The sequence below is a fragment of the Achroia grisella genome, unplaced genomic scaffold, assembly GCF_030625045.1.
Source record: "Achroia grisella isolate CSIRO2021 unplaced genomic scaffold, CSIRO_AGI_Agris_v1 utg126, whole genome shotgun sequence".
In the NCBI taxonomy this organism is placed as follows: Eukaryota; Metazoa; Arthropoda; class Insecta; order Lepidoptera; family Pyralidae; genus Achroia; species Achroia grisella.
The window spans coordinates 317,808-345,557 of record NW_026712609.1 but is presented as its reverse complement, the minus strand read 5'-3'; the positions used below and the strand labels follow the sequence as shown (position 1 = coordinate 345,557).

At 28.8% G+C, this 27,750-nt stretch overlaps 1 protein-coding gene across 3 annotated transcripts in view; it reads right to left on the bottom strand.

The window, feature by feature from the left end:
- The window catches only part of LOC131854993 (cAMP-specific 3',5'-cyclic phosphodiesterase), a 346,930-nt gene that overhangs the window by 197,376 nt on the left and 121,804 nt on the right, over positions 1–27,750 (bottom strand). The window contains exon 2 of one of the 3 annotated variants that reach the window (XM_059206193.1): positions 19,411–19,674. The exons of 1 other annotated variant lie outside the window; for it this stretch is intronic. In XM_059206193.1, coding sequence (XP_059062176.1) covers positions 19,411–19,559 — 149 coding nt within the window. In that variant the 5' untranslated portion in view covers positions 19,560–19,674. Of the gene's footprint in view, positions 1–2,687; positions 2,943–19,410; positions 19,675–27,750 lie in introns of those variants that run through there. One more of the 3 variants, XM_059206194.1, reaches the window with a different exon arrangement.

Sequence of the window (27,750 nt, the reverse complement as noted above, 5' to 3'; positions counted from 1 at the left end):
TTTTAATTGCAGCATCAATTATTAAAAATACTAATAGTATAATGTAGTATTAATTAAAAAATTCACTACACGACTTATTCTTAGATTTTTATTACCAATTTATGTCTAGCTATATAATAAGTCTATTGCGAGATGAAAAAATTAAGTCCACTTAAAATTGGTCGAAATATAAGTAGCTACTTAAATACTTGCGGGTAATGAAATATTCGTGGGACAAAATATAAATGTTTCTCGGTTTTATTTGATGATGTAGGCCGAGTAGAGAATATTTTTTATAATAATATACATACGTTAGCATACAACTAAATATTGAACATTTCTTTTCATGATGATATTACTGAATATACACAAAATATTTTTTCGAATCTAGTTACATATGCGTTGAGTAACTTATAAGATAGTAGAATAGATGGAATTAATCTTTACTCAAATAGACTTATATTTAAGCATTTCTGATCGTTTTATCTTCCTTATTTAAAGAAATAAATTGAGTTGAAAATTTGATTTAATGTATTAACTAAACTTCTATTAACTAAACTTTGATATAATTTAATGTATTATCTGATAGAAATTACGTGGAATATATTCAAAAATTTAGTTTATAAACTTTGGTAAAACTAACTATGTTTTATCACATGTAGCGTAATTACTATGATCAAGTTCACTATAAAGCAATTAGCCACAAGCTATTGCATTATTAAATACAAAGTAATTTATCAAAATGTAAATTAAGTCCAATATTTTGTGATAATTTATGTAAATAAGTGTATAAAATTGAAAATAAATACATGCGAGAATATAACTTTAATATATACTAAAGTTATTGCAAAGCAAGGGCAACTTACTGTGAAATTAAGTTTAGGATAAATTAAAACGACGAAATAAACTAGCTTTTCCTTTGAGCCGTCTTGCTATAATAAGCTGTCCCCGGGAGGTCAACTCGCTTATTGAATTATGTTTAAAAAGTTTAAATTCTTTTATTTTTCTTTGTCTTACAAAGAGGCGAAATTAAATTAAACCAAATTTATGTACTTACTCTATTGTTTAAACAGAAAACTTTGCGAAAAATATATACCTTGCAAATGTAATTGTTTATTTATATTAGAAATAGAAGTTATATAGAATAATAATAACAATAATTGTATTAAAAAGCATTCTGAATGAGGCTTATAGATCAAATGACTTCAAAGTCCATGTTCAACTTTTCATCTGTAGTTATAAAGACAATTAGGTGTAGCTACTAATAGCAAGGATATTTATATATTTACTACTGGCCCCTGGACTGAGTTGCATTATTTTATTACGGAACTGTTAGCTAAAAAGATCCAGTATATCATCAGCCTAGCACATTTTCAACACAATATGTAATTGTTATTCATACGATTTTTATTCGCACGTACTTATAAAAAAGATAGTTTAATTTGGATCAAATAATAACAAGTGTTTAAAATGTCCACAGCCTGTATATAATAATATATATATATATATAATAGGTCTGACTTACTACATATTAAATTGAAAATTAATTTACTTTCTCTGATAAACTTGTCTATTTGAAGATTTAATCATTACAGTGTTACATTGAGGTGCACTTTAGTAAATAGGACCATTTTATTTATTCATTGGACGTTAAATAGTAACGGTGCCATACAATAAGTTTTGTTTATATCCTTAGCGTAGATAAGGGTCAAAAGGGTAATAGTAGATAATTTTACCCGTCTGAAAATCGGTATTCCAGATGGAACTGTAAACAATATTTGATTTTAATTACAGTTGAAATAGTTATTTCTATTTCAAGTACATTGTGATTAGTGATCATTCAATTAGATTGGTTACCTTTAGGATTTTCAAAGAGGTAGTTAGATTCTTTATAACAAATTTTAGTTTCAGTCATAATTTACAATTTAGTACACAGCAATAATTTCACGAATATGCACACAAAGTATATTCGTGAAATTATTTCGGTATGAATATACAAGCAGACAGTAAAAGACGAAGGTTGAAATGGGTGTGCAATAGTAACCAGTATCAAACAGGATTTCCGTGATAAAGCGGCTTTTGGACACCTACTAATTGGCAATTAGAGGTTCACAAACTCCAGGTAAACTCTACAATGCTTCACTATTTTCCAAGGTATGATTATTTAAAATATATAAATAATATTAGAGATGAAATCAGTAGGTAAATAATTTATTAGTTGTAATGAAATTATTTTATACGAACAGTATATTTAAGCGTCCCTTACTATTTGACATGTGTTTGTTTCTTTTATAAAACTGTTATAAACAGAATGCTCCTTTCTTACTTTAATCAATAATGACAAAAACAGCTAGTTTTAACTATAAATTAAAGAAAAAGGTAACTTTACTGTAAAATGAATTGCTTCTATTGGCGATGGCCTGTCGCAAACTCTTTTAATATTTTTATTAATGGTAAATTTATATTTTTAGAACTATTCTTTTATTATATTATATATACCTATAATAATCTAGGTGTTTTCATAAGTTAGACACCTATACAGTCCACTGCTGCTTTAGTTTTATATTTTTAATTAGGTGAATTTGTATCCTTTCCTTTAGGATTAGGAGTAACAGGTATTTCAATTCGTTATTTGCATACGAGTATATGCAATTTTGCGAAGCATATCAATTCATAGAGCGACATCTGGCACCATTACCGTTACTTACCTAGTTTCAGAGCCAACTACGGTCCATCCACGTCTGCGTCGGACTGCTCGCATTTCAGCGGTCACAACGCGGTCGCGGGTGCGACGGTGACGGCCTGCATTTGTCGCTACCGCGGTGGCGCCCTCGTCGTTTTCAGCAATTGGCAGCATCGTTAGGGTTCGTGTCAAACTCTCAAGAATTACCACTATTCGAGTACAGATGTCGCTGTTTACGAAAACTGTCACATGTTCACTATTTTCAAATTAGAGTTATCTTTGTTGAGCTATTGTATTCCGAAATTATTTTGTTTAGCACTACACAATACTAATATAACGTATACATACAATGTAATATCACTTCTTTAGAAAATCCCCAATATATTTTTCGTTCTAGGTACTTTGGTTGATATAATAAAACAAAATGCTAATATAAGAATTTACTTTGTACGAGCAAGTAAACAAGTGTAGTCAATTATAAAATAGGTAAACGAAACAAGTACAAAGAATTATAATGGGTATGTAAATTGTTCAGAAACACAAAATTATGAATAATGAATTTGTTATTTACTTGGAAATGAAATTAATGTCGTTTCAAGACTAACGGAAAGAACATGGTTTTAGTAATAGCAAAATATATAAAAGAATTTTACTTATATTTTTCTTTATGGGAGTAGGCATCAATAATAAGTATATTCGCAATGGATTATTTTATAAAAACAATTATCTTAGCACTATGATTAGTGATTATGTAATATCTTACAGAGCAATCCGAGTTTGAGACCTATCTAGCACAGATTAAAAAAATATACTTCGGAATTAACTGGTAATAACTAATTGAACTAACAATTAACTGATTAATAACTAACGACGCCCTGTTATATATATTATAATATCACACATTACTATTATTATACAATCTGGAAATAGTAACATATGTAAGTAAACCTACATATAAAACAAAAGCAGAATCTGACCTACAAGAGAAAAACGTAGGTAATATTTTTATTGTATTTATAATGTATAAGAACGCAGATACATTACGAAGTATAAATAGCTACAATGTTGACATAATAGGTCTCTATTTTGCTTTCAGTTTTTCTTTATATGTTACACATATTTTCTTTCTTAAAAATATTCATAAAAAGGGGTCTATTCCCTTATCTTATTTTCCATTTGTGGGAAACTAGAACGTGTGGTAGTAATCTACAATATTCCTATATTTGTACTGTCATATCTTGACCATATAGTTAGGGGTTAGTCGTAAAAAATCTTCAAAGCGGAAAACCAGAGACAATATTCATAAAATTACTTTCGCTTAGAAGAATAGTGGTAAGTAATAATATTTTTTAAAGTTTTTGCATGATAAATAGTCGTCCAGACTATTCCATCATGCAAAAAATATTATCATCGACTCTATTGACGTATATTCAAATTGTTGAGTTTATATTTTCTTTCCATCCTGTTTTTAATGAAGAATAAATGCGGTATTGTTAGCACAACATATGTAAAATATGAAATAAATTCAAAAATATACAATGAAGTAGCCAAAGTTACTACGTGTCACAAAAGAAAAGCCAAATCAGTCTTCCTCAAATCCCCTGAGATTTATCCAAACGTCGAATGGTGGAAAATCTTTGTCGATTTCTCCAAAACGCGGAATTAAAGGATTTACCCCGTCCCAAACGGTTTTTAATGAAAGTTTGCCCTTTCATTTGCTATTCCACTGAACTAGTTTCATTTAAATTCACATTTTATTGATTTCTACTGTCTGTAACATTATACGTTTATTGATAGACAGGAATATTTAATTTGTTACAAAGAACGATGTCACTTCAGCACTTTATTATTTATACCTACTAAAATATAAAAATAATATTATCAACTGAATCCTTTTAGCCATATAAACAAAACAATTTAAAAAAAATACTATAATATACTATTTTTTATATGTGAACCTAAGAACTTTTTTCTACTTTTAATCGAATTTCTTAATTCTTTTTTATTTGAAAAGTTGTTTTTCATATGTGATCCATTATGAATTTTTACTCTGACAAGTCATTTTTGAATTATCGTTAATAATGGGAGTTACATATCGTGGTAGAACATATTAGTGGATTGAACACGTATTACTTAGTGATATTTATAAATTATATCTTATAGCTCAATCTCTATTAAGCAATATAAGTCTTTTTGAATAAATTATGTCATGTTAGTACTAAGATGAAGTCTATCACGCTATAGATAGACTACGGTAGTTGTCATTTCACAGGCATATTTAATACCCTTGACAGCAGAATAAATAGTTTATCGATTCCGTTTATTCTATAAGTAGTAAACCGTCTACGAATGTTTAATTTAATTAGCTGTTTAAAATAGAAAATAAACACGTTTAGTAGTTAGTCAGTTGCAATTTAGCGGTAAATGGACACTGAAGTAAAGTAAAAGTAAACGCTTAATTTACTACTAAAATAAAAACTTGTATAATATAAATAATAGTAACACTACAATCATATGCAATGAATAACTTCAAAATTATATCGTGATTACTAACGTTAAAAAACTATAAATGAAATTTTTCTATATTTAAAAATTAGCTCTTGTATGGTTCTTTTCAATTAGGTATTCTTCAAAACATAGCGAAACTTTATACCGTAGAATACCTACTTATCGGTGTGTGCTAACTTTAAAATTAAACAAAATGTACTTGAAATTCAGAAATAAAATACATGACTTGAATACGAATATTCAAATTTAAAGCTTTATAAGTCTTTATTCTTTATATCTATGCAAATTAAAATATTTTTATTACTCGTTCGCATTATTACGAAAAAGAGCTTTGAACAAGTACTTATTTAAATAAAGTCCTTAATAAACATTTAAACGATGAAAGCTTTTTTCAAAAAACCTGGACTAACAAGGGACTAACTGCCGAGTTAGACTGGGTTCTAATTTTATCACAGACAGACTCATTCAATTCCGGCTTTATATTCGATTAGTTTCAATTTTTATATGAAATTTATTCTAATTTTAATATTTTGAAGTTGTCAAATAACAATTAACAATTTTGAAGATCTCAAATAATATTAAAGGACAAAATTGAGCAGCGCGAAATAGTGTAAACTACTATAGTTTACGGGAAATACCAAAATCATGACCAACTATGAATATGGTATTACATTTTAATATACAAATACATAGAAATGTATATTATGATATTTTGTTTATTATAATAGTACTATTGTCAATGTAGTATTATTATAAGGTAATTTTTAATTTAACACTGTGCAATTATAGACACTAAATAGGAAAGGAAAAAGTAACATTACAATTTGTTATCTGTAGAGTTGTATACAGTTAAACTAAATAAACATCTTTGAACTTTAATCCATATAATAATATATTAGATATGTATTCTATGGTTTTAATAATATATTTTCTTTCGCGATAATATTCCTTAGGTACCATCCAGAGAAATCGACTATGCGTTTTGTAATGCGATAAATAAAGATATTGTTACTTCTCGGTATCTACATATGCTATTATATATATATACTATCCTACTGTTCCTTGGTAAGTGCATAGTATTTTTAAATATTGGTAATTTTTCTATAATACTCATCATGACTGCTACTCAGAATATACTGAGACTTTTAATTTATAACTCTTCTAAATATAAATAATTGTACATTATTAATGTCACAAAATTTCGCACAATTTCATATACCATGTATTAGTACGTTTGTATTTTTATGCTACAATTTGATCACTCATTTAATATAGTATATAGTAATAGTAATTCTCATTTAGTATGTAAATATTGATACTGGAAATGCATTTAATTTTGTACATCAACTCTTGTCCATAAACTGCTACATTACCTAATGGATTCCAACTATATCTTTATAACATTTTGAATTTCTAATCTAAATTTTTAAATACCTTAGTTTAGCTAGTTAGTAGGTTAGTTAGTATTATAGTACTCAAGTTGATTTGTTGACTTTAATAAATAGCTTCTACAACTTCAAGCCAAGCGTCGAAATAACTAGTTTAGTTATAGCACGTTTTGTTTTCATACAAATTGAGGTACTTGCGTCGTACATCTCTCCAGACATGGAGTATTGCATTATAGCATGATACAGTAGTTATATCGCATACATTACATAAACAAAACTATTTTCCGACAGAGCAAACTACAAGATAGAGTTGAGACACCATTTTGTTGTTACTATATTAACTGGATAACACCACTGTGAATTAGATTATATACATCTTCATTAAGCGAGCAGTATATTTCGGTTATTTTATTGAAATTATTTTAATTAGGTCATTTAAAGTTTAATACAGTATACACTACTCTAGGGAGTATACAGTACTGTACATGTAGACATGTATATCATTAATTTTAGTATTTTTTTTTCATTAACCTTACTCTCCACATATTTATTATTACTGCTACACAACCTTCAATTGATAATACTACTAAAATATTATTATAATAAATCTCTAATTGACAGCGTTACTAATATACACATATATATGTAGTCATAATTTGATAATGTTTTATAGCGTCAGAAAAAATATACAAATGGATAATATGTGAAAGATTGAAGTCAAGAATGATGAAGAATGACATTAAGTGTTTTATTCAATGCAAACTTTGCTATTTCTATTCATTGCGTTATCGATTATTTCTTTATTTAAATCCTTTCAAACACAAATAAGAGAAGTGATATTAAACGTATTTGAGAGTATCGTCACAAATTTATCATTAAAATACCTTTTATTTTCGTTTATCGGTCGTTGAATATTAATATAATACACACGGTACACCAATAAGATATTTCTAGCGAGTCACAAATCAACACTACACTTCAAACAAACATTTTAATGAGGATATATTACTTCACTGTATGTTTGTGACGTCACTACTATGCTATATAACAGCAACCACACTGTTAATTATAACACTGCAGTTGACAGTATTGTGAGGGTCCGTTTTAGATATATTTTAATATCTATCGACGTTGTTGCCGGCGGAAGCGTAGCGTGGACTGCGCATGCGACTTGGCGCGTAACATAAACTCTAGCGCAAGCGCTATACAGCGTGAAATGCCGATGACACGTATGATCTTTCAAATATTGTATATTATTATAAATATATGCGGAGATAACTCACTGTCTATATGAGTCAGAATGTAACTAATCATATAGAAAAATACATTATAATGAGTCCACCGCGAAATATATTGTAATATTGAAATTACAATTTCGTATTCTATGTTCCGATAAGTTCACCAGTAATGAGAAAAATCAGAAATAAGCTATTGATTTGAGCAGCTACCATGTTGAATTTAAATATGATCAACAAAATATGTGCAATTCAAGTTATCTATCTTAGAGAAGCTAAAACATTATAATAGAGTTATCCAGAAAATATCTTAACTCCACGAAACTTAACTTCGCTAAGTAATGAGAAGTGTAATGAAAAATTAAAACATAAATTTAAATAAAAACATTCTTACTTTTTTATGTTTTATATTAATTTATATTATATAATACTACAAAACAGGAGGTAGAAATGAAGTTAAAGTTTCTTACCTCTTGGCTACTTAAAAGGTATTCGTAAAACTACTTGAAAATGCCGTTATTATGAAATTTATCACACTTCCTTATTATGGAGAAGGATAAGTTACGTAAATCAATATATTTTAATCCTATGGTGGAAATCACGGGTCGAAATTAGTACTTATTAATTATTACACACATATATTACATTAAATTTATAAAGACGTATATATTTAGATTGGATATTTGCCACTCAAACCTCTCAAAATGGCTGATCGTATTTAAATAAAACTGTACAGATTTAGATCAATTCTAGACAAACACATAATATTTACGTATAACGCTGCCAGATATAGCGATATTTTTAACCCCTGATGCAAAAAGAGGGATGTTATAAGTTTGTTTATAAGTTATAATACGGTTTATTTCTTTGAAAGCTGATGTGATCGAGATAGTTCTTAGCTACAATTTATAGCAGATTTTGTTTCCAGTGATGATTAAAATTTTAAATTTACGATTATTATCAATATAAATTTAGATGTCCATTTATGATAGAAAATGAAAATAGACGTAAAAAATTACCCATATAAATACATATTTAATCGATTTAACTTGACTTCTGCTTTATATTTTCTATATTTTAATTTATATTTACCGACTGCCACCCGCTACCCACTTCAAATTGGTAATGGCTCTCATGAGTGACGTGTGAAAATATCCCATTAGTGTATTAATATTGTGAGATTTAATAATATAATTCGTATTTACGGTCTGTGCGGCGTGTTTACGTGCGACCGACGACCAGAATAGATCGTGGCAGGGTTTCAAATATGTCGCGTTGCCTTAAACCTCACACAGAAGATTTTCATACTAACTTATGTGGATACCGTTAATTAAAGAAATTAAAAAAAATACATAAGTAGGTAAGTCCATTTTAGTACGGTGTTTTAAGAATTAGAGAAAAAGAGAGAATAGCATAAGAAATTGAAAAAAAAACTGGTTTGTTCGGATAATGTCACAACCAACAAATAGTATAGAATAAATAAACAAGTATAAAATACTACAAAAATTTTGAACCATAAGTACAGTGACACCGTTTATGTTTGTGTATCATGACTTTAAGGTTGACAACTAATTTATTTGCCAAGAATGTTTCACCGTTTCTCATCATTAATAAAAAAATACTTCAAGCAGTGACGACAGTGCATTTCCCTGTTTCAGTGACTAATTAGACAAATTAGTCACGAAAATATCCATTTCTGAGCAGTGTTTTATGGAACAACTTTAAGAATAATAAAAACAAAATGTTGGAATAAATAAATTATTTATACGACCCTTTCAACTTCTAAAGCTGGTTTTTGTGTAGACTGTATTGCCAAAAGTTTATAAACCAAATCTATCTTTCTTATTCACATATTCTTCATAGCCATATCATAGCATATTATGGCATTTTATGGCATTGTATCCATTAGTGACTCATACGTCATCTTTTGTGGAAGACACAATAATATATTACGATAGATGGAAATGGATGACAATGAGAATTTATTGCAATAAATAGGTCAGAACGTAGGCAATAATTAACTTTTTGAAAATAATTTATCGTCAAAAAATTTGTGAGTAAAAAATAATATTCCGTACACTTTTCAAATATTACAAATGAAAGAAAAACGACACATTATCTGGCTACTAAAGCGTTAGTTCAATGCGGAACTTCAAGCCTCAAAGTAGTTAGAGAGATATGGAGAAATATTTTGTTTTAAACATTAGAGTTTTATTCCATTTCACAAAATAAACGTCGGTGTATACTACATTGCATTCTACTATATACTTCGATAATTAAATATTATTCCACCGTAAAAATATAACTAAGCATGTCTGACTCAATTCTATGTATGTAGGTATTAAAAAAGCAGAGAGAATATTTGTAATTACTGTTGATACATAAAATAAATATACATAATAATAAATATTTATTTCCAATTAGACAAGCTTAATTAGAATACTAAATAAGCCGTAGAATGACGCAATATCATTGAAAAACAAGATGAAACTCGGAAAGTTATCCGTGAAAAGTAAAATTCATTTACAAAGTAGAATATTCGCCTCGAAATTCAGTAAAACTTGACTACATTGTAGCATTAACAAAGTAGGCGTGAAGTCGTAAAACAGACTTGTGTGAGTTTCACGTAAGTGAATTAAAAGACATACACATACCTATGGTATGGTGTCTTCCACTCGGTTAAGCGTATAACCGATCTTCTAATGTATTAAGAAGCCAGCTAGAAATTTACTCTACGTCTTTGAATTTGAAATTTATGCTGACAACTTTGTCAAATGTTTGACAAATTTATTAAGCTGAAGAATGAGATAAATACAAATTGTACATAGTTCAGAAGACGAGTACAAATTCTAAAGCAGAGCGAATATGTGTATATGTATCACATACATGTACTATGTATCCAAAAAATATAACTATATAGTAATAAAATTGTCTTACTTAACATTTTTACAAAAAATCTTTTCTTATAGCGCTGCGAATATTTTTGTCCCGTTTTTCTGCAGCTTACTGTCATTTTCGTATATAAATATTATATTATTCCATATATAAACTACTTAAAAATTAACTATTAATGTAAACTGTTCCAGTTTTGTTATATAAACGTCAACAATCGTGATTCGTCATTCGTCAGTATTAAAATAAAGCATCCATCAGGTATATTGAATTAATTATTAAATTATGATGTGGCAATTGATGAACGTAACGGATTTGTTATATACTTCAGTGACAAATGAGCCTTTAGTAAATCTATTAACATAGAAACAGTAACTATTTGTACTAATTTGTTAGCGATGCCTATGTAAATCTCTTTTTATTTAATTAAGAATGTATTTGTTTTCTCTACCAAAGAAAAGATTTTCATTTGTTTTCATTCTATCATTGAGTAATAAAATAGCTACATAATAATTGGCGACGAGTATGGTTTAAAATGGCTAATTTTATTGGAAATCGTACACTTTTGACCACAAAACTCAGGAGTGGAACATTTTTCGAAGCAGGTTGCAGCAATACATTAAATTAAACGGTATTGTAAATGACTTGAAAAATGAAATTAGTTTTTCTATCTAATTCTCCGGTGATAAATAGTGTTGTTTTAATAAGGTAATGTCATTGACGATACCTTGTAGGCGCTCACTCTCTGCTATATTGTAGGCTCACTCCTTGCTATATTGCATTCAAATCGTCTAATTCAAACATTTCATGTAGGTATTTGTTTCACCGCAACGTTAATAATAAATAATAATTGCACATATAATTGATACATAGTCTTATATAATGTTACAATATTAGAAAATTACGCATTAAATCAAGTGTTTCTAATTATAGATACTATTTAATAAAGCATTTTAAAAGCTGTATTACAATAGCACTTATTAGATCAGGTGATCGAATTTGGTTGAAAGGCTAACAAGGCAAACAGTATAGTGGATTAACATAGAAAACATGTCACCTGGGTGATATCCCCAACTCCCCATAGCATAATTTGCACACCAACCAACATAAATATTCACACCCATTAAACAATCACGAACCAGCTTTATATGGGGCAGCTTAAGGTTTAACCTTAAATTTATTCAACCGAATGAAATTAATCGTAGCTACATGGGTTTTTATTTGAAACAATTAGTCGCACCTTCTGTAAAGAAAATTAGATTTCACTGACTCAGCTATTATACAAATAGGAATGAAGCTATTGACACACAAAAATATTATTAAAATGACTTTTCTACTTATCCTCAATCTAAAACAAGGATTTCTAAATTAATTTATAAAATTATTTCTATTCCAAACGATAGCAATCAAAGTATTATTATTCTTTATTTGACGTGAAATACTATATTAAATGGTTGTTCTGGCTACTAAATTGTCAATTACTGACTAGTAAACTAAGGTATTTTATTAACATCAATACCATAAGTTCAATGTTCCGCAAGATTTTCCTTCTACAATAAGTAACCCTAAATTTTGTATTATACCTAGATTTTGATTACTAGATAACACAATTACATGTATACCTGGAAGTTTTAATATGTGGACACACGTAGGTTACTGTTGCAACAAAATGCAATAAAGTAACTTTGATGTCGATAAAGCATAGTATGGGTGCAGTTTAATTTACTTAATTAAGCCGAGGGTGGGTGTCTAGTATACGTTATGGATAGAATAACCACGTTACAAAGTGGACATACAAGAAGTATTTTTCTTTATATGTTCGTAAAAATATCAAATAACTAATCCAGTATTTTAAACAACTTAAAAAAGGTTAATCTCCATTGTTGGTTTATTTTTTCGTTACCTTTATTTTGTCTTTTATAAACCAATTTAGAAAAATCTTTCTTTATTTGTACCAATATAATTGATTTTAATGCAAGATTAATAATTAATAATTATTAATTTCGTAATGTGTTTTAAATCGATATAGTTGAAAATATACATACTTATTATACCGTGGTATTTATGGTCACTACAATCGTCCCAAATAAATGCTTCTTCTTCATCATCATCAAAACTCTGCTTTCATCAGCAATAAAACCGTAATAAAACAATGTACGTAACCTAGGGATATTTATTCAATATTGAAGTCATTTTAAGTACTCAATTTAAGTAATTAAATAAATTATAGATATGTAATTGTTTTGATACTGTTTTTATACCACAAAATCGCTAAAATAGTATAAATGGCTACGTAGTATTTCACTTTATAAATAAAAATTGGATTACAAAAAAAATCAAGACGTAGCACTACGCACATTAATAGAGATACCGCAAAACTGTAAGTAAAAACAAATAAATACACTCGTCGTTCACATTTATCCCCAAAGGTAACGTAATTTATAGCAGTACTAGATCGTATATCACACTCCTGCTACCAGGCTTACGTGGCTTTGGTTTATATTTTGATGTGATTTTTATTCAACAATATTGAAGGAGAATTTTTCGGCTGCAACATTTTGACCTACAATCAATATGTAAGCAATACCTTTAAATCTTTCAAAGTTTTAAGTCTTTGCTACAGTCGAGCCTCTTTTGAAGACTATTTAAGACTTCAAAAAGAAAGTTCGACTGTATTTTTATATGACGTACTCCTAATTAAACGATAACAGATTTTAAATATAATAACTAACATAACTTTTATTATGTTATTTATTATATTATATATTTAAATTCAGTCCATTAGTTTATGAAGAGTGCAATGTGTATATGTTATTGAAATTTATACAATTATTCTTATCAATAATATTAATATTTTTAAATAAAAGTTTTCTTTACTTCTCCGGATCCCAAATTTCGACCATTAATCTCTAACCATTCCCAAATACCAATCAGAATGAATAAGCGCCCATAGACCACAACCCTATATCGAGAATCAAATTAATTAAAAAATAGTACTCGCAATTGAATCTGACTTATAATATATTGATGTACATTTATTTTTTTCGATGCTATACTCGATGGCATCGAAAAAATTAATGCAAAGAGGATCATTGTAATCAGGTCAGTATTGATGAAGACATAGCATAAAAGATAGTCTACTTAGGAGATTGTTTCTTTTGACAGTATACTAAAAATATTCTTAAGGTTATGAGTATATATAGTAGTAAGAAACAGAAGCTCTTAAATAGTTTAAGAATCTAATAATCCTACAAAAATAGGCATCTATAAACGCAGTTACTTTAAATGTGTATACTTATATTATCAACATATATGTATATGTACATACTTATATATAAAACTATCTGTGATCTTAACAAACAATAACAATACCTGGAATTAATCTACGCATTAATTATAGTAATAATTCAAAACGTTGGACAAACTTTCAGTACTATATTATACTAATATTATTATGGCTTCAGTTGAGAACTCACACATTTCCATTGTTATGTTTCATAATGTCTTTACAAAACAACAAATAGTACAAAATGATATAAGATTTATATTTAGAAAATATTTCTCAGTTATGTCACATATGAAACAAATAATGTACTATTAAGTTAATATTAATATTAAGTTTTTTTATTTTTCACAATTGCTTTTAATATTAGAACACAATCTGTGCCTATACATTAGTTAGTCAGCCAGAACAATTTTACGGTATAAAAATATGGTTGAACAATGATGAATATGTTACTTTAGGGGTTGAAATAATTATAATGTTTTCCAATAAATCAATCACTATTACAGATGGTAGTCTGTAATAGCGACTAAATCTAACAACACTTTTGGGTAATAACTAAAATGTAGACACTGAAATCTGAGCGAAATCATACATGTTCTACTGTATGAAATTCACATGTTATTCATTTAATTTCCTTATTCAATGAAACTAAAAAACAAATACCTACATTAAGGTTTTGAGATACTTTCCTTTCTCTAAAGTAGATTTTCAGAAACCTTTATTCTTATCTCTTATACTTCCAGGGTACTTAATGTCTTCAATTTAATTTATCGCTGCTTCAAGTTAAAGACCTTTTCTTAGGTTCTGAATTAAAAATAATAAGGAGATAGCAAAATGAACTTGGTATAAAAAATAAGGGTAGGATAACTTGAACTTCTTCATGATAGATTATTAGAACTATAATTGGACATACATATTTTTTTACATGAATTTTCTAGAGAAAAATACTTTTTTTGTAAGATCATATGTAACAGTGGAATGGCTTCTGATGATTTAGGAGATTACTAGCATTACAGGAAGACCTCCATGCGGCCCCCTTTAAAAATACAGGTGAGTTAACTTCGATAGACTTACTGGCCCAATATCATACTCCATATTCATTCATAAAAAAAATATATTTAAATTTTAACAAACTAGGTAGTTCAACAACTAGTTTAATGTAAAAAATCTATCAATTTCTTAACTTTAACAAACGCGGTTTTATAATATAGTTGACAATGTTCTTTTTTCAATGTCTACTATTAAACCTTATAATAGCTTCGAAAATGTATGTTAAATGATCCCTTTCACTGTTTATTCTCGAGAGTGTATTTACTAGATACACCTTGTGAGGTCGCTGATGACGTTACAACCCTGACTGAGGTGACCTGAGAAGGCCGAATAACGAATATAACAAGTGACTATCGCTAAATGTATGTCATCAAGACGCAGTCACTAGGATATATTTAGTAGCATCATTGAAATATAGTCTACCGTAACATATACTAATTATATTTAGATAAGTACATACATTAGTTTGCAAACCAGCAATTGGTTATTAATATATAAGAAACCCATTCAGTAGATGCTTAATTTTTATTGTGTAATAGCAGTACTGATGACTAATATTTAAAAGTTTATATTTAGGTTGATTAAACGTTATATGTGACATGTGGACGGAGAGACGGACAAATTTGTTTTGGACTACTTACAATTTCAGATATTATATGAAGGGATATTTGAATGTGATGAAGTATTCTGTGTGTTACCTGTACCTCGTCGTAAAATAATGAATAATAAAATAAAATAATTCAAAAATTTTTTAGTACTCTCGATACTATTACGTTACTAAAAATTAAAAATTACGCAATATATTATTAAATTAAATCACAATTAACTTATCTATTTACATATTAACGTATTAGAACATAATATATTCATAACAGCAATATTAATATTTGTTAATTTTCTAGACTTTGAAGTAGTAAATCCCCTGTGATGCGAGCTTAGTACGTGATTTCCGTGATAAAACAGAGCTTTATTTCATAGGCTTGTTAAAAATAACTACCGCTTCCAGCTATTTGATGTTAGTAATTCCTTTCTTGAATATAATATTATACCACTTATTATAAGCCCTACACAGGATTTAGTCGAAATTGAAAAGTATACATATTATGTAGTATTGTATTTATGTTCTCTTCTTTACAATTGAGTAAGTTGCGTTTACTTTGATTATGTATTATATTTGTTGTATGACCAATTATCGCATATATAAAATCGTAATGAACCTCTGTATTTTATATATTTTATATCTTATAAGTTTCGATTATATATTACCATTTTCACTACAGGCTTAATGCATGTCCATTTTTTGTTTTTGTGTATGTATATAAATGTAAGTAAATTTAAGGTAGGCCGAAAATTTTATTATAAAATTTCTATGAAATCCAATCCAGGTCTTTGCACCTGTAGCACTGCGATCTGCATAGATCTATTGTGATCGCCCTTTTTCTTTTTTTTAATTTACATTGAAAATTTTTCATTAAAACATTTATGAAAAATTGATACAAATTATGTTTAAAAAATAGTCCTGTTTTTTGTTTTATTAAGTCACATATACCTATCAAATATAACTAACTGTTTCCTTTTTTTGGTGACAGATAAATGCTTCAATTCTGTTACACGTTACTGAAACTATGAATATTTGAAAATACGATGAAACGTGGAAGCAATAATTGGACAAACTGCTATTTCCTCTTTCCCGATTGATCTATTTCCTACAAATCTATTCGAATCGTACTCGTTTTTTTTCTATTTTAAATTATTTATAATAGTTACTCTTGAGAATCTTCTTTGATCGAAAGTGTACAAAATATTGTATTCCCTAACTAATTAAATAATAAATAACAACAGTTTATACTAACTATTATAATCAACACATTTAGAATAAAGTCCCTCAGATCTTAACACTAACATATATTATATATAACATTGATCTTAGCGTATGTATGTTTATCACCTACATCCTAACAAATGCCTAAACTATTTGAATACTTATAGACAAAATTTTGTACATATTTCAATGGGTTATAAATATTCTTAAATGTTTCGGAAATTTGATCAATATTCAACAAGTGGCGTTGATTATTTCCAGTATAACAACGTCTTCTCGGACTACTTAATATAAAATTCTTTTAAATTAGCTAATTCGTTATTGTTTATAAAAATTACTTATATCACAATATCATACTAACATAATCTCAATCACTATAGTGTAGTACATAAGGTCAAGAATCATATTCTCGATGTTACATTAGTAGATTGTAAGCAAAATGGAGAGAAATAATCCAACCAATTCTACAGCCCTTAAACTCAAACTTTTGTATTACATATAAATACGGAACATAAAATGAGAGAAGTATTTGTATAAATTATAATTAAAAACGCGCTTTTTCCCCTCCGGGTTAGGCAAAACCAACAGAGCGCTACTTACTCGTATCTTGGTTCTCCCACACATTGTATTGTATTTGCTTTATTTGCCTTACAATAAGATCATACTTATATATTATTATAAATATAAAAGTCAACATGAATATTTTTGAAACATATTTATCTCTCAACTAAGACATAGATTTTTTGTTACATACAACGACAACAAGCAACTAAACAAATTCACTTTTAATTTCAGATCGTGCTTACGACTTTTATTTAATATATGTATATAGTTTATGTAAACAAACATGGACAAATAAAGATTATTTAGTTAAAATGATTTCAGAGATTTATGAATAAGTGGCTAGATATACTCTTACAAGATTTGTTATATAAATTACAGCATAAACTGCATAACATCTTAGGGCTCTGGTAACATTATTCATCTACATTGTATGTATAGGCGACGGAAAATTTCTCTCAGGCTACGTAGAAAAGGTCTAATTAAAGTATATTTAAATTATATAATCACCATTTTGGCAATTTTTGTCCCCTACTCAATACAATCTTTCCGTATGTATACCAAATGGTTAAGCAATTTAATCTGTCTTTATATTCATTCTATGTATACTGTATTGTCATCTTTCCTGGATTAAGGTGAATTATCACAACTGATTTTGAAGTCATTCTTTTATTTTTCACAGGTTTTACCTCTGGCGTAGTTATAACAGCGTAGGGGATAACAATTAAATTTGTCGTAAAGTTATACTAGACAGATTTCACTTAAACAAGGATTTGTAATATATATAACCATTACTACCTTATTATTACTTTCTATTTCTTAAATAAGACTACTATGAATCTATTTAGCTAAATCCAATGTAGACCAAGCAATTTCTATATTAGTAGAGAAAGTTTAAAAAAAGTAACAATAAAAGGCAAAAACAGGCAATGACAATGATTTCATTACAAAAGATATGGCTAAAAGTAGCATTCATTGTTGTGCTAATCTCTGACCAGTGTAAGTGTATCTCATGAATATTTAAATATTATATTCATCTCACAACCATTATTGAAATGTCTGTACAAAAGGAGATATGAACGAATGTCCAGCTGTGTTGTTACGCCTTCACTTATTTTGCTTGACGTCTTTAGAAAATTTAGAACATGATTTAATTTTTTTGTATGAATATTCCTAGCAGAATACAGCACAACAACTCTATATAAGTTAAATATTATACATTTAAATATAGGCAAACCTTCAGTAACCGAGTACTAGGTGATTTCTTCCTCAAGCATTTTCTTTTATCTTATAGGTAATAAACAATCAACCAACGTAGCGTAGCGTAACCAACGTAACATAGCGTACATAGTCAATATTGAACACTAGATACAGTATCAGCAGTTAACTACAGGTTGTTGTAGTAATTCAGTGCATAAATTTAGGGGTACTGTGACAGGTGTGATGAGACTGTGACCTAGTAGTCAATAAACTGCCGATACCTACCGCCATTTACATCGAGACTTTATTTCGTTTCAAGCCCCAACTAAATAGATTTGTGTACTAAACGCTGAATGTAAAAGTACGTACCATTAGTGATTGAAGAAATAGTGTAGATATGAACTATACTATATATTTTTTCTATGCAACTTTGATGACTATATTTTACTATTTTTTCACTATGATAAATAATACAACTAGGATAAATTATAAATTTGTCTCATGTATTTATCTACCTTAATATTTAATCCAGAACTCTTCTAGGATTTGCGTCATAACCATATGTATAATTAAGACTTGAGCCAATTAAAAATTGTTGTATACTGTACTGGCTAATCAGAAACGTATTTTTTATTCTAAACTTGTATTTAAATTTACAGTTCTTGTATTATACATTCTTGTTTATATTTCAATCACTTTACAATTGTTCCTTATAAAAAATCTCCGTATTCCAATATTCAAATTACTATTTATTATTATTACTTACTCCGTATTCAAATTACTTCAATAAAAGTATACCTACTTACCCACATATCCACGAATGTCGTCTTCTTGGTATACTAGCGAGGGTGAGAGCAAATGGCGGCAGAGCAGCAGGCGGATTGTCAAGTTCATCCTGCGCCGGTGCACCACTCACGCGCACCTCGGGCACGCGCAGCTGATGACGCCCACTCATCTGTCCACTCTCACTTGTTCTCTTCAACTTTCATAATCAATTCGATTCAATTATTCAATCACTGGATTAGATTAACGTTATCATTCTTGTACTGTCATTACCCTTCATGGATTACCTGTTAGAATTGATCAAATTTCATCATTAATACCTTATCTTACCTTAAATCGTTGATAAAATACATAACCTTGTTTTTTTCGATAAGATCCTGGCTGTGAAAAACTGGTGACGAGAATATTAAAAAAAAAATTACGTTTAAATATTCCGCAAAACAACGCGCAATAACTGTTCTACTTTACCGCTAGTTACGAAACAACACATTGACATTTTATCTTTTAGATGTAATATTAGAGGTGAATTTAACTTATTAAAACTTTCATGCTGTCAGCAATATTAAAGGTAGAATTTGCTCGGGAAGCCCCATGATAACATCCGCTTATGAATATAAAGAAATTTCCAACGTGTCTCACGATGACGTTTTGTTAAAAAATTTATATGTGATGTGAAAATGAAATTTATGATTAATGAATGAAAGTTACACTATCAGATTATCATAGTTATGATAATAATAAGCCCTGACGTAGTGACAGTAGGTTTTAAATAATATTTTGATAGAAATATTACTAAGTACTATTAATTCGATAAATAAATACTGAACTGATCTAAGTTCAATATTTATTTATCGAAGCATATAATTTAGTTCCATTTTTTTCATCCCCAGAATATCAAATAGAGGAACACACACCATACTGGTGCAAGAAAAGAGAAAAAAACTTAATTAAAATCCAATAGCTTCTCGACTTGAGTAGTAAGGTAATCCTACTCTTATAGGGAGAGTGTCAAGTATTTAGTACTTACTTAGTTTAATTAATTGCAAGTACTGGATAAGCTATAAATTGTTGATAGGAAACGGTTTAATTAATACTAGTGGAATATTAAGGATCAGCTATGCAGATAACTACCTATATTATGTTTAGTTCAATATATATATACGCTAAATGTAGAATTAGAATATTCATAAAACTGAGTCACAGCAAAAAACCTGAATATAGTATATAGTTGAAATCTGAAAATATATTTCGGATTTCTTGTACTAAATTGATTGTACAACGACATTATTTTTAATATGCCACTTCGCTCCTTTCCAAAATTTTAATTGTTAAATAAATATGATCACTAATATATAGCCTTAATAAATAGCTTTCGGCTTAGTGTACTCGTTATGACTATAAGGTATAAGTAGACATTTATATAGTACAAAAATCATAGTTTTGAACAACGTGAACACAGTATTTTGTAATACCCTCTCCACAGATGTCAGAAAGTATCTCAAATAAACTTCTATAAATCCACAGGGAAGAGCTGGGTTTGACACCTTTTCACGATAACATTTAAAAAGTTAGGGATTTGATTTTTATATTCTTTCTACCTCTAGAACCGTAATCAGAGTCTGATTCAGTGTTCCGACGAGCGATTTTATTGCTACCCTTCAGCCTTGACATCTGTGGGATGGCATCAAAGCGTTATATTTCGTATCTACTTGGAGCAGCCTTTGATATATACACCATGTCGGGTCAACATTGGAGATACTTTTTTTAATTATAATAACTTATAACTACACATAAAATTATCCTCACCCTTTCTATAATTTTGTGTAATCGTTTATGATTTTATTATGTATATATTTGCATAATCAGCACTTACTTTACCTTATGCATATATGTAATAATAATAATAATAATATTAATAACATATGGTGAGATGCAATTTTAGTTACTTTTGTCCGTTTCATTAAAGAAGAATTGTTTTAAAATTTAATATGGTTTCTTAGTTATAATAACATCTCTCATAGTTTCTAATGAATGTAACGAGTTTTTACTAAAATAAAAAATGGGCAACGGAGGCTCCGTTGTCCATTTTTTATTTTAGTAAAAACTCGAAGATTAAGAAGACTAAGAAACGATATTAAATTTTAAAACATAATTTTGATTGTAAGAGTTAATTTTTCTGTACATCTTGAGGTTTTATTAGAGTAATCAATTGTAATGAAATTGAACATATGCATAGAAATTCGATATTTGATTGATTTAATGTTTTCCAAAGTCAAAGTCAATCAAATTATCAGAGTCAAATAATATAGACATACCAGTATAATGACAAATTAACTAAAACTATTCAAAAACATTCAAAAATATTGCTCTCAGACTCTCAGTTCAATATTTCGCAATGAACGTATAAAATTCTAAGAAAATTACATTTGTAGTTAAGATTTTTTTTGCTTCTATAGTTTATTGGTTTCAATATATGTTGGAAATTGTAGGTAAAATTATTACCGGGAAGCTGGTGACCGGAACAATCCCCACATCTGTTGGCTTTACGCCTAATACCTGACCGTGCTCCCAAGGTTGGGGCCAATTCACGTAACACAGCAATAAAACTAAATTAGAATGTTAATTAGGTAAAATAACCGTGATATGAGTTCGAATTGGGCGCGCTGTAATGTACGCTTAGCTGTTTATTTAATTCTACAGTAACGTTTCGGCACTACTCTGCGAATAATTAAAATATTATTTGTCAATTTACTCAATCATATATCTACTTTTAATGTATTCGTTCTGATTATCACAATATATATATCAGTAAAAACAATCAATACGATAGTTTTATATCTATACATGTATAACGAAAATTATAAAAGAAATTGATATCATAAAATATTGGCATGTCCATATAGATCATATGCTGTCTGATGAAGCAGTCTCTGGAATCGACGTGTATGCATAAAACGAGTGGTGAATGTTAATAAAGCAAGATTAATTTATAAAGACAGAAGCCAATAGAACTTTACATATAGTAAGTAAGAAGCCTGTTGTGAAATTATATAAGAGAAATATCCAATTTGCATTACAGTTAATATTTTTTTTACTCCTTGTTGCAAAAAATACTTATTATATTTTTGTTGATTAAATTTAATTTATTATATAATTTTAATCAGGCTTTACTTACAATTTATTTGTGTATTTAACTAACAAATACAAACTCAATATCCTTAATAATTGAGTTATTACAGCTACGACGTCTATTTATTTAATCTGAAATAAGATAATATTAAATTTCATTTAAGAGTTAGGTATATGTCTTGTATGAAATATAGTAGAATCCCTTTCTACTATATTTCATACAAGACATAGTTATAAGTAAAACAAATTAGAAGAACCTGTGCAGTGCGTTAATGGTAATTGTAAATGAAGTTGGTAACGATTTACCACCAGAGTGTTGTAAAAACCAATTGTATGTATATGAACACGCTGAAGTTGGGGTCATTCCACGAAATTACTCTGCAATATACTCGTGTTTATATTCTTATTAGCTATTCTTCCCGAATTTGTCTGCTTTTATATAAATAAAAGAGTACGGATACAGGCCATTATTTATATATAATTACCATCTGTCTTCACACCAAACATTAAGATACATTTAGCCATTGAGTGAAATTGCCGAATACTTCTGAAGTGATGATTATGTTTATAAAATCTGCAATACGAAATGTAGAGTGAAAAGTCAAAAACCAGTGTAAGTTGCTTTTTTCTTTTTTTTCTGTACAAGGGAAGTATGGCACAATAAATGTCGCCTGCTTAATCCATAGCAATATATTTGCGCCAAAAAAAGAAGGTTGTTTATGATCACAGGACAGACAGAATATGCGCTCAGCAAAGGATTGCTGAAAGCTTCCACACACATCTCTATTTAAACGCACTAGTAAATAATATTTAATATTCCTTATAATTCAAAGACAACACGAGATCCGTTTTCTATAGTATTATATCTATCATGTAAGTATAGTAATTTATTATAGTATCGTCGTAATTTATGTTTAAAATGTTACGAGCCATTTCGTCAAAGCTTCAATCTTTGGTCGATCGAAATGAGATATTTATGCGAAAAATTTGTTCACGTCAGAAGGGGAATGTGGATAGAATATTTGTTCAGTTTTGCAAGTTTTCTTTCTACCTGGAAATCTACGACATTTTTTATATTTCAGTCATTGTGTTTACATCTCGAATAGAATACCTATATATTACCGATATGAAGAAACTATGTAAACGACTGACGAACTAAGAAAAAGTTTTTACATAAAGATATTATCAGATACGTGAAACTGCGAATAACATTCATGAAATGAATAACTTCGATAGGTTTTGAATATTATAACAAGAACTAGAAATATAAATAATATTTTATATTCTTTATAAGTTTACCCAAACGCACGTTCTAAATAGAGTTTAAAACTACTTTACTTAAATATATAACATTAACAAAAAGATAACATATATACCAAGAACCAATATTATATTTGTATGTCTCAATTTCTACTACGCATGACTTACGTAGGTACCTACTTACATAAATTGTCAGTTTTAACGACCTTTTTGACTATACGAGTAGGTTATGGTATCGCTGCGTCATTGACCTTAACATTGTTGAAGTGTTCGAAGCGTAGTAAGATGTAGAGGCAATAAAGGGCTGGTGGGGCAGGCATATAGCTTTGCGTGACGGCACGCCTGACGGCTTAAAGCACGCACGAACTTGTAACTCTGTTTGCAGTTCTAGGTCGGCAGGCGTTCAAGCAATACTGTTGCGATCTTGACATTTTTATTAGCATAATTATAATTTTTATTTCACATTATACTAAGTAAAATTTATTGTTCAATTATGATATCAATAATTGAATTAAAAAAAAATAGAATAGCTTTATTTCTATTTGTCTGTTAGAGATAGTTATAACAATACTTTTGACTTATAAGCCGCCCATTTGAATTTGAATTAGTTTGACTAAAAGTAACAAAGAAACTCTTAGTATTTCGTAAATAACAACATTATTATAATACCTAATAAATGATAAATCTTATATGTGAAATGAATTTACTTTTTATACACTATATTGGTCTCAATGTTTATATGTAAATTAGTAAGCACCTAAAAGTTCCTATACCTACAGTATAATCATTTACATCAACTATAATAGTTTAGGTGTTAAATAAAATCATTTACGTTAAGTTCCACTCACAAACTATAAACAATAGCTTTATAGAAACACTAACGACCCTAATGTTAAAATGGAGAGTTGTTAACCTAATATATTCACCAAAACGGCCTAAATGACTTTATTTCGTCCTTTACTATCTTTCATCCTTTACAATTTTCATCTAATTCTACTGTACCGTCAAAATATATCATTAGTGTGATTATAAATACTTTTGCATTGTCATCCACAAATATCGTATCTATTTTCTTATAATTAACAATATCCTTAATCTATCTACTTGTACGCTTGTGGTAGGTTCAATTTTTTTTTATATGTATATTATTTTACATGCACATTTGTATTTAAGGTTTGTACGAGTATACTCATGTGTATGGACCTTAATGTTGCTCAAAATAAATAAATAAAAATAATTATAATAACTGTTAACCACGACATTCAAAATTTTACATGTAATAGATTGTAGTCTGATACTACAATCTATTACATGTAAAAGTTTGTTAAAATTATTCTAGATATTTAACCGTAAAAAGGTAACATATGTATAAACATACCGACAGACAGCGATACTGTAGCATGTATAATATTAGTATAGAAAGTAAGGATTGTAATGAAGTCGTAGGTACATATGAATATGTATGAATATGTGAATAACAATTAAGTACGTATTGTAACCTTAATACAATAGTGTATTAACTAAAAAATACTAATTTAGAGAAAACGTCTCTAAACAATTTTACATTTACAAAAAAAAATGTTGAATGTGGTATCGTGTTAAGCGTAGTCACAATATATATAATGGATTATAAATAATCCTAATAGGATCTAATAAACGATAATCTAAATATAACCTAGGTATAAAATATAGGTAAGGCGCCAACAGACAGAACAAATCCTAATCAGTATCGTTTGCGTATTTCAAAATCATTTAATAACTCACTGACAAGATAACATTATCGTTATTGAATATCTGATAATAATTCGATAACATTTAGATATCTAATAAAGCTTAAGTGTTGTTTAACAAAAAAACTGAGTTGGACACATGTACTGAAACGTCATATTACCATAGTATATATGTAAGGAACCACACATAAACCCATAAATTATATCACTCTTTAAGGGGGGCGGGGGGTGGTCTGCAAAGTGTGACATTGTATAACAAGGGGTAGGAGGAATCACAAAATTGTATAAAAAAAATATTGTTTTGATAAATATTCTATTAAAGAGCTCGAAGATTACAGAATATGTATTTTTTTAGTAATAAGTATAGTATAAGTATAGGAGTCAACAGAATATCAGCGCTGCAGATTTATCCGTAGCATTATGCTGAGTTGGCTGCTTATTTAGGTACCTTTGCGGCAAAGTCACCTACATTTCTTTTATTAATTCATATACTTTCTGTATCTCATGTATGTTACGTGTAATTGTTGAATAAAGGATTTATCTATTTATAATACATGGGAACAGCCCTAATATTTGGTCTTAATTTTCGTGATGTCACATTTCAATTCTAGTATAACCTTATGACTATTGAAATATGACTAGCTATGATAGACGAGGGGATGGGGGGTAAAATGATTAAAACTGGTGTGACGTTTGAAACGGATGGCCTCTAATTAGAAGTGTGATTACATTTAATTAAACATTATAGATATATATCTATGATATTACCATTTATACTGGAAGGAATAAATAATTACGCACGTACATTGTGTATCGTAGATTAGATTAAAATACGCAACGGTAAAGAATTTTTTATCAATAATGATATTAAGATAGATCAGTTTATTGTCAGGGTTCCGCAAAAAATATATTCCAGTTTAATAGCAAGAATTAATGAATATTTTCATATTAATATTAAAGTTGCATCTTTCTTGCTTTGAGTTTCAAGTTAGTTGTTTTCATTATGAATTAGTAACGCAAGGAATATTTTTATTTAACATTTTATTATTGTTAATATCTAAGATCTATATTAACAACAGAAGAAACATAATGATATTCTAAACTCTACGATATATAAGCAAGCGTCTCGGAATCGTATGTTACTAGCATTAATAAAAGTGCTAAAAGTATATTATGAATAAAAAAAATGGTTTTAATTACAACGGATATAGTATTAGTAGGTGCTACGTACTAGTACGTTTAAATTTAAGAATTCTGAGCATTATGGTGAAACTCAAATCTTACGTGTTCAAAGTATTATACTTTTCGGCGAGTTTCTGTAACCTAAATAATTGAAACATAAACCAGCAGGTCATATTTTAAAAAGATTATCATCTTATGGCACTTCTAGCTTTTTATTTTCTCATTGTACAGTAATCTACCCATAGAAGTGGCAAGCCCAGTGGCAAGCAGTGACGTAAACCTCACACGCCAGCAGGGTTGCCAACCATAAAACATTTACGAGTAGCCTCGTACGAAGAAATCATCTCGTTTATTTGCTCAGTATGACTCTAAGCACGTACATCATCATATTTTGTACGTTTCTTTATGTAATTGGAATGGCAAATAAGCTGACGGCTTACCTAGTGGCAAGCGTCACATATACACGTATACATGAACAACACTACGGACATCACTTTATCATGTGACACCCTCGATACCACTTATGCGTTGCCATTCCATAGGATTAACATGTCGTGCCTCTTATCTTGTAATTTCTTCAAAATTTCGTACACTAGTGTACGGGATGAAAGTGTCCCCGTACCGAAGACCAAAAATACTGGAAGAGAATTCTTTTACTGTCGGCATCCCTGCAAGCCAACCAGCTTCGCCGCGGGTACTCATTCAATTTTATTGCCAGACAGGCGGGATCTATCTGCCACATCATTCCATTACAATTTATTCATGTACATTGTAATAATATATATATCTAATACATACATATAGGATCTGCATAGAAACTGTTATTTACCGAATTTTAGTAATAGTAAAATTGATTTAATTTTTAATTTTATCTGCTAATTTTAGGAGCTATTTAAATTTTATTAAATAAAAAATTCATCATGTACTTCAATACATCGTATGTCGACTTAAAAAATATTACCAACGAAACCTTAAATAGTTGAAAATCTATACTATAATTATAAACATGCTTTTTTATTTTTTTAAGTCATGTAGCTCATTTATCAAGGAATACTATAGATA